We start from the raw sequence: 10,348 nt of genomic DNA, 5'->3' as shown, positions 1-10,348 counted from the left end.
CTAATTCATTTTGTTGCACATATTTATTCGTAGTACATACTTTCACATAAACATAAAATTATAAAGGGTGCATCTAAATGCATACACTTTTTGCTAAATGCATACATGTTTTTAATGTACTGTGTACGTACATATCAGTTATCACTTTCTACACTACAGTTGATATATATGCATACATTAATGTAAGAGTTTATATATCAAATGAATCACTTTTAATCAATCAAATAATACACTTTTATATAGTCAATTTTTTTTATATAGTTAATTGAATATAATAGTGTGACACCTACCCGGATTTTCATACATATAAGTATGAAATCATATTTCAAAAATGATATGCAGAGAAAGAGCTATTTGAATTGAGAGCTCCCAAATAAAGAAGCAACTATACGAGTGCCTCAAAAAAATGATCATTCAACTCAATGAGGTGTAAATCTAGTATGGTATTAAATAACTCAACATGATAATGATATAAATTTGTCTTTTCTTCAACTCTTCGTTTTGGTCGTCCATGAGGTTTGAAAGTATCATCCATATTTGAAATATCAATTTCTAATTTCATGCAAAAAGATGAAACTTCATTCAATAATGATTCTCATCATTCATTATCCCCTCTCATCATTTCTAGCATTCGTTTAGCTAATCCCACTAACCTCATAGCATTCTCAATATCTTGGTCTTTTCTCTGTAAAGCCTACAACAACTCATTTGAAATATCCATAATTTTTATCATCACATGCATGATAACTATGAACTTAATAGATTGCATAACATCTATCAAGACACTTGCTTCCATTAATGGTGGGTCATTTACCCAATCTTGCATGACATTATCAAGTACTCCAAGCACAAAAGAGTACATATGCATAAGACTAATCAATGTCGTATTGTGTGAACCCCAAAGAGTATCGTCATACCGTTACAAGCTTGTTTTTTGATTCAAGCCTTGCCCGCTAAACAACTTTCAACTCTTCAATTCTTCAAGAAATTTCTCGTGTCGAATGATTTTTAAAGCATCACTCCTTTTACAAGATGCACTTGTAATATTTAGAATTCTTGAAACAAATTCAAAAAACAACTTCACTTGAGAATTTTTTTTGCAACACCCCCAAAACCAACTAAAGTTGATGAGTAAATCAATAGTCACGAGAGTCATTAATGCAACAACCATTTGTTCCTTGTTGCAACATTATGAGGTCTCATCCATTTTGTTGCACGTATTTATTCATAGCACATACTTTCACATAAACATAAAATTATAAAGGGTACATCTTAATGCACACACTTTTTGTCAAATGCACACATGTTTTCAATGCACTGTACACATACACGTCAATTATCACTTTCTACACTACAGTTGATATATATACATACATATATGTAAGAGTCTATATATCAAACCAATCACTTTTAATTAATCAAATGATACACACTTCCATATATTCAATTTTTTTATATAGTCAATTGAATATAATAGTGTAACACCAACCTGGATTTTCATACATATAAGTATGAAATCATATTTCAAAAATGTAAAATTATATTACAAATATCTTTCAAATATCCTATTGACTCCATGTGGACAACTCTGCAAGCAGTGTTCCTTGATTTCTAGAAGGGCGGAATACCCTCTATTTACTAATCATCTGAAAATATATTTTAAAACGTAAAAGTGTGAGCTCGTAGAGCCCAATGAGAGATACAATTTACAAACTAATATGAACTTTGTTATAAATATAAGTACCAAAGTGATATATGTCCATAATTTTTTCGTCCATAAACTTTCATAATCTAGGTGGCAAGCCAGATAGGCATGCCACATAGATAAAAAAAAACAAACAAACTTTATTAAAGAACCACATAGACATGTCACATGTTTATGTAAGTTTATGGATATATATTTTATGGATGTGTAGTGCATCCGATATAAGTATAACAGTGTCACAAGGATGTTTCAAACTAATCTGAAATAAATATAAGTATAGGGTTACCGTAATGATTTTCAAACATATATGCCAAACACTTTCAACATGTAGTGAAAATTCCATAATCTTAGGTATTCTAATATCCAATATATAAATACTATAATTTGGCCATGAACAACTTATATCAATCTATCGCACCTGGGGGACGGATTAGACCCAATGTGAATATAATCTCATATATCTGGTCATATGCGCGTAGACAATCTCATAAATGCATCGTGGATGCTCGACAAGGTGTGGATTAGTGGCCTACTGGGTATTGGACCTTTAGGACCAACAAGTGATTTGCCTAGGGTTGTATTTCTCGTAAATTGTAATATGATTTTAGATTTTTTTATTGTCTCTAAGACTTCTTCTATAGGAATTGTTTTTCTATCTCTTTTCTCTTCTCTCTTTTATTTTATAATGAACGGCCTATCATATTTGGCTGATTATTTTACCTCATACAAATGCTTCTTTAATTTGCTTAAAATTTTCATAATATTTTATAGCTTTAAGTTTAAAAAACAGCTGCATCTAAATGCACACTTTTTTACTAAATACACACAATGATTTGACCCCACTAAAAACAATTAAGTCAAGCTAGTTTGAGAGAGTGCTAAAGTTCTGGTTCTGATAAATTTAGCTGTGTACTATTTAGGTGAAAATATACCCACTCTCTGTTTAATGCGCGTGTCGACACTATATCCTTTAATCGACTGAACCAATTGCCCCTTCATGTGAACAGATTTGGCATAATACAATCCTTTGAGTTGCTGCCTTTACAGTCCAGGCTAAAATCATCAAATAAATCCAAATATCATGCCGATTTACTCAAAATGCAATGATTTAGGAAAACAAATTTATTCAATGCCAATTTAACTCATGTCTTGGGACAAAAAACTGTGTATCATACAAACCTATGATATATAAGTTTCACTTGATAAATTAAAATCTATATATAAAATTTCTCAAAAGAAAATGTAGAGCAATTGGAACGAAAATTAAGAAAGTGATTAGTAAAAAACTACTAATAAAAAAAAGGTATGTCCTGAGGAAATTGTGAGCTGCATATAAACCCTCCTATTTTGCACACAGGAATGTAATACCTCAAAACTTGGAGTTGATGCCGCGTGTTAGTGGGTTCATTTGCTTAATTGCTTTCCTTTTCCTTTTTCCTTTTTCCTTTTCTTTTAAGCTTTCCAGTTGAATTCCGAGAAAAGCAATGGAACTCAAAAGGAAATTGATAAACAAACCCCTCTATTTTAAACCCCCTCCCCCTTAGGTTGTCAGTATTTGTCTTGTCATATCATGTCTTTTCATCATGTCTCATCTCACATACACATATATATAGATATATATAGATATATATATATATATATTACGTTTGTGTGTGTATATATATATATAGACACACACATATAGGGCAGAGAATATATATATATATACATTTATTAATTTAAATGTTTTGATTAAGATTTTTTGTTTGGTTTTTTTAATTATTATTATTTTTTTAATTTTTGTGTAAAGAAAAGAGAAATTATATTTTTTTGATATTAATTTCATAATTTTGTAAGACATAGACAATAATTTATTCAAGTACATGAATAAAAGTTTCAGATGAAGATTTGATGAATCCATATGAGTGCATGTACGCATCTAATCGTTCCGCATACGGAGTCGCCCATGCAGCTGCACAAGTATGCCTACAGTGAACCCATTCGGGTGTGATGGGAGGCATTGGATAATTCCTTGTCAAACCAACTTTGACGTAGTGATTACCATTTACGTGCCCTATAGCAATGGCAATGCGTAGATAGGGTGATGGAGGAGCTGTACGTAGTGGTAGATATGTCCAACTCTCTGCATGATGAAGAACATGCAATATCACATTGTATGCAGAAGCAATCAATAGACCCATATCTGGCATTGTCATCCAATGCTCAAATGGTGCTGCAACATCATCTTGAAAAAAGTTCAGTGAGTGTTTAACACTGTATGCCCTCTCTTCACCACCAAGTATTTCAACATATTGTTTCCAAAATGCTTCCAACTCTGCCATCAGGTTATACCGAACATTGGGCCATTCATCTTCCCCATGACCAAGACACACAGCTATCGATCGAAAGCCGCAATTTCCATCAGCTTTTACATCTTGCACATCCCTGATATAAGGATGCAGTATAGCTGGAAACTGATCAATATAGGATCGTAAAGAGTAGTTTTCCTTTTTTAACATCGAACTTTCCTGTGTAGAGAGAGACTGAGTATTGTAAATTGAGAAGCAACTGTGTCTCTCTGGTTCATAAGATTGGAAAAAATCGTATTAAAAAATCTTCGATTCGGGGCGTCCGGATGAAGAACTGTGTCTGTGAGGCTCCCGAGGCTGAACAAAATCACTCCTATCAATGACATATGCTGTTGGATTATTACGAGTGTTGGTGGCTACCTTTTTCTTTGTGGACGGACGCCCTCTAGTGTTGGTCTTCACAGCCGGTTCACGAAGAGAAGTTGATGAAGGTCTGAATATTTCCCTCAATTTCCTTAGCCAACTGACTTTTACATGTCTTGGCTGCTGCTTGAAATGTTCTGTGAACATTTGTACATCAGCGTTACAGTCAATGTCATCCTCTTCAATCGACTGACATTGCATTAGATCAAGCTTTCTCCAAAATTTATCAATGGCATCAAGCGGTACAGTATGACCTTCGCTCACGTACATGGTTTGTTCGTGAGCACATGGTAGTCCATAGCTCCTACGAAGGTGACATCCGCATTTGTAAGCAATCTGTCCAACATCTTTTGATCGCTCAAACTCAATCAACATCAAATTCAACGCCTCGATTGAAACAAAACCACAAAAATCCCGAAGGTGCGGTATATTGAATCGGTGTTGGATGATGGTTCGACTTCTCTCAATGCTAGCTTTGATAGCTATGTCCTGAGACAAGATAACCTGATGAATCCATGACATGGATCTCTCCAAGTCTGACTGTGACGAGCACAGATATCTTTTCAGCTTGGCATGCTGACTCTCGACCCTATTAGTTGTGTGGTTCCCAAAATGTAGATATCTGTCTGTCCAGGCAGATACAAAAACATCTCTTTATATCGTGTCAGCCACACATCTTTCAGATATTTCATCACTGCCGAGAACTTCTGTAAGACTACTTGAAGGCGTGCCATATTACTCATGTACGCGTTTTCATTTTCAGACTCGATCACCGTAGTCCACATGCGGTAAAATACATTCCAAACTCTATTGTCTTGCATTGATGGCTTGCATTTGGTTAAAATGCTTTGATAGATATGCCATCTACAGAGTAGTTTCGAAGCCTCTGGAAATACCCGAGCACAAGCTTTCATCAGCCCCAACTCTTTATCCGTAACGATAACTCGTGGGCTAGTGCATCCATGCATTGCGGATCGCAAACATTCCAAAGCCCAAGTATAACTGGGCTCTTTTTCTGAGTGTAAATATGCAAACGCTATGCAAAAAGTCTGACTAGTTGAGGTAACACCAACAATTTCAAGGAGAGGCAACCCATACCTGTTGGTCTGATATGTCGCATCCATCAACAATACGTGTGGGAATGCACGCAATCGATCTAGCGAGCCAGGATGTGCGAAGAACAAATCTTCGAGCTCATTAGTTGCATGGTTTGCTCGATAATCGAAAAAGTATTGTTTATCGTTGAGGAAAGAGAGCACAACTTGCATTTGTGATTGACCCGATCTCTCAGAGGTCATGTGCTTCTTGCGTGCATTATATATGGTTCTGATGGTGCTCACATTGTTCGGATCTCGCTTTTTCAACTCCGCCAATATGTCCCGTGACTTGGCATTTTGTGCAGACATGTCAACCATAATTTGAATTTCAGATTCAGAAAGTCGACCGGGGTATGGATGTCCCTCCATATATAATGCAGGATCATAATTATGCTCCGCACATACCACCTCCAACATCCAATCATCGTCTAGCTTCATTTTCCTCCCTCTCAATTTGAACGGACATTCTATTTTTTTGGTGCCAGTCTGTTTCGTTGATGGTTTCTTGCTCTGGTAATTGCCACCGCGATCACATTTGAATTGTAATCTGTGTTTTTTGCCGAACCCACCAATATCTGATCTATAAATGATGATGATATATCCCAAGTTGTGTCCAGTTTGTTGAACCCACTCGATCATCGATTGTCGCGATTTGAACACTTGATCAGTTTCAAATTCACATCTATTGTTAACTTTGATATTATCGACCATCTCGTCTGCATGTTCGTCTTCTTGCTTTATTTCGGCTGAGATAAAATCACCCTACAAACAATATAATTTACACTGAGTATTTACAAAAAAACAACAATATAATTTACACTGAGTATTTACAAAAAAACAACAATATAATTTATATCAGTATATGTATTTACCTGTTCACTTGAACAACTTGACAGGTGGTAGTCGAAATATCACTAAAGTAATCCGTATCCACAATAGGTTCAGTCTCCTTTTATCTCAAAAACAAACTACTTTAAGACTCTCTCTCGTTTTTTTCTCACACACTACTGCTATCTCTTGCAGCTTCTTCAAATACTCTGCGAACTCTTCTCAATTTATAGACATATATGTGTACACATGTACAGATAGAGAATATATTCTCTGTACTATACAAAGAATATATTCTTTGTACTATAAAGAGAATATATTATTTGTCTAGATTCTCTGTCCTATTCAGAGAATATATTCTCTGTCCTATTCAGAGAATATATTAGGACAGAGAATATACAATGGATACCCATATACAATTGATAGATAGATATAATTGAAAAGTTATATATATATGTTAGCATGACATGACAAAAAAGGGGTCTAAGATAGGGGGTTAAAGTAGGGGTTTTAATAGTGCTTGGTGTGTACATACAGACATATATGTGTACACATGTACAGAGAGAGAATATATTCTCTGTCCTATACAGAGAATATATTCTCTGTCCTATACAGAGAATATATTCTCTATCCTATACAGAGAATATATTAGGATAGAGAATATACAATGGATACCTATATACAATTGATAGATAGATATAATTGAAAAGTTATATATATATATATATATATATATATATATATATATATATATATATATATATATATAGGAATTCTCCTATGTGGACCAAGTTGGTGGACCAAAATCCAATGGTTGTAATCAATCACAACATAAGTGGGGGCCACACATTTATTATGGGACCCATCACATCTATGGTTGAAAAACAAATCCGCAAACTTGGTCCACACTTTTGGTCCACATAGGAGAATTTCTGTATATATATATATATGTATATATATATATAGCGGGGACGAAGACTGAAAACAACTAGACAAAAATGTGAATGTATCATTTATATATAAGAGAGTCTGACAAATGACAATCATGGGGTGCATGGCATGACATGCTCTTGATTTGACAAAATTGATTAAAGGTGTAGGGGTTGAAAGTAGGGAGGGTTTGAATAGTGCAACCCAACCCAAAACCAGACTGCAAAACCACAACAACATGAAACGATCGTTTTCCTCGAATTCCGAACCCAAAACCAGACTGCAAGACCACAACAACATGAAACGATCGTTTTCCTCGAATTCCGAATCCCAGAGTCACCTCGACTCGCCTCTCCGATTCCATTCACCTCTCCGATCCGACCAGGGTGATCCGACTGATACATCTCCCTATGCATCCCCAATCGCATCACCGGAGAAGCCTCCGCCTGGTGACTCCAAGGCAATCTTCACCGTCAACAAGTACACTCAGTTCTCCCCCCATCCGTCCCCTTTTCAGCCGCCGGATAATACGGCTGCTGCGGCGATGGAAAAGGCACAGCCTAAGTCGCAGCCGCCAACGGTGTTGAATGGAGCGCTGAAGGAGGATGGTCCAGGGACGGTGACGAGAGTGGGGCACGCGGTAGGGGAGGGGAGATTTGGTACCATGGGGTCTGTAGCGAGGACATCGAGAAGAGAAGAAATGATGCTGAAGATGGCGGAGCTAGGGTTTAGAATTAGTGAGGTTGTTTTATGCTTGATTTCGTTCTCCGTTATGGCTGCTGATAAGACTCAGGGTTGGAGTGGAGATTCCTTCGATCGCTATAAAGAATACAGGTTTCTACTCTTCTTCTTTCTACAGACGATGCTAATTTACTAGTCTTTACTCCATATGCGATTTCATTCATGTCTTTTATTTACAATCTTACTCAGTTGATGTTAGTCTAGTTTACTTACAAATATAATAGTTGTATTGCTTTTGTAATTGTTTCTCTAACAATATGTATATAATCCTATAATCCACGGACACGGGTGATTAAAAACTGTGGAATGAATTATTGGTTCTGAAGTTATCATTTGACAACAGGTATTCCTTGTCCATGAATGTTATTGGGTTTGCATATTCGGGGTTTCAAGCTTTTGATCTGGCCTATAATCTAGCCTCCGGGGAACATGTGTTACGCCACCATCTCCGTCGACAGTTCAATTTCTTCATGGATCAGGCAAGTGGTTTAGATTTCAGTATCTGTTTTGAAATGGCGGTTACAATTCTGATCTTTTATGAGTCAGCAGTCAGTTCACTTCTTGTCATTTATCAGAATTGTGAATTATCTAGAATACTGTTAGTTCATTGAAATGCTTTGTTGATAGAGCACTTCTCTGTTCAGTAATCAATTGTAATTGTGGTGTTGAGAGTGGAAATCATTATTTGCCTTACTAATTTGGCCTGTGCTATACTATAGGTGACTGGTTCTAATTCTAGGCATGTTTCTTCTCTGGCCCAATTTAAGGGGTAGACCACATTTTTTTCTTAGCTGCTCGTTTCTTGTGGCTAATAGTTCCTCTGTTTGTCTTTGTTGATTTTGGTATTGGAAAGTACACGATATAGTCTGTTATACAACTGCTGGAAGTAGTCCATACTGAACAGCTGCACAATGCCATTAGTACTTCATTGTGGTGAGTTTAAATATGAGTCCCTACATCACTTTTGGTAAAATTTTGAGTTTGTGTGCTGTTTCGAGTTTACATGTTGGATCTTCATACTATGTTGTCCATGTCAAGTACTTCCTTATGCCCTCTTGTCCGACCGCCTTTTATATAGGAATTTGGATAGATAATGTCAGCATTCAAATAGCATCTGAAAGCTCAGTTTCTAGTTTGGAAAGGATGGTATTGTAGATGGTAGATTTTGCATCATTTCAAGCTAGGAGCACAAAAATTTGAGATCATGCATTGCACAAGGGCCGCAACATTTAAAATAAATTTATGTTTCCAAAAATTGAATATTTGCTTGTTCTCCAAACTGGCAGGTATTGGCATATCTCCTGATATCCTCATCTTCATCTGCTGCCACACGGGTTGATGACTGGCAATCTAATTGGGGGAAAGATGATTTCACAGAGATGGCTAGTGCATCAGTTGCAATGGCCTTCCTAGCTTTTTTGGCCTTCGCCTTAAGCTCCCTCATCTCTGGGTACAACCTATTCACAGCATAACTCCCCTTGAACAAGGAGAGTGTAAATTAGTTGCGCGAAATTAAATCAATATAATGCCATTACACAACATCAATACTAATATATAAAGTTCGTGGGATTTGCGTGATATGGTGGCGAGTTGGGTCTTTTTTTCCTACTCTCGGGAGTGGTTTTGGTTTTATCCAACATTTGGACACGTGGGAAAGGCGTGCTGTGGTGGCGAGTTGGATGACTTTTTCTCTACCCACAGGAGTGGTGTTCATTTTGTCAAGCTTCTGGGTGTGCGAAACGACGTCGTCTTGAGATGTCTTCGTTTTGTTTTGTAGTGTCATGGTCTTCACTCTCCCGTGTGGTTGATGGTGCGATGCGCAAGTTAGCGGGGCCTGCAACTTGTTGGTTTTCGGTTTTTCACGAAGCTACGTCGTATGCTGGGTCATTTTTTGGGATGTCAGGTTTGTGCATCTTCGCCATCAATTCACGCATTTATTGTTGTCATGATTTCTCTGATCAAACTCTCAGCTTTCGTCTGTGCGTCTTGGGTTTGCAATTCTCAATGGTGTTCTCAGGTCGAAACTTAGCTCACAATTTTCTTTCGTTCTCAGCTAGGGTTATATTTTGGGTTAGTTGCTGTTGTTTCTCTTTTGTCCATAAGCTGGTTTAATACCAAGCAGTCTCAGTTTGCTCCTTTTTACTTCTTTTTTTCTTTTCAGTTGTTTCACAGTTGAGTAAAATGTTTGGATTCTCTTCAATGTGTATTAGTTCACACTTGTATTTACTTATTCGTTTCAAATGCCATCCCCGCGAGGCAGCGAATAGCATGATGGAATTTAGACTGGGCATATAAGTGCCATTTAACTTGCTGGGAATTCTAAGCTTTGTGGTGCT

General features: G+C 36.7%; 1 protein-coding gene across 1 annotated transcript; it reads left to right on the top strand.

The window, feature by feature from the left end:
- The first annotated feature begins 3,091 nt into the window (after positions 1-3,091).
- On the top strand, positions 3,092-9,590 carry LOC119986578 (CASP-like protein 4A3). Its single transcript, XM_038831199.1, has 4 exons — positions 3,092-3,195; positions 7,480-8,105; positions 8,356-8,491; positions 9,299-9,590. Exons 1-4 carry the CDS (start codon positions 3,190-3,192, stop codon positions 9,482-9,484), a joined length of 954 nt encoding a protein of 317 aa, XP_038687127.1. The 5' UTR covers positions 3,092-3,189; the 3' UTR covers positions 9,485-9,590.
- Positions 9,591-10,348: the final 758 nt, after the last annotated feature.

Source organism: Tripterygium wilfordii, chromosome 20 (assembly GCF_013401445.1).
Source record: "Tripterygium wilfordii isolate XIE 37 chromosome 20, ASM1340144v1, whole genome shotgun sequence".
NCBI classification, from domain to species: Eukaryota; Viridiplantae; Streptophyta; class Magnoliopsida; order Celastrales; family Celastraceae; genus Tripterygium; species Tripterygium wilfordii.
The sequence above is the reverse complement of the archived record's forward strand: the minus strand, read 5'-3'. Positions and strand labels throughout refer to the sequence as shown.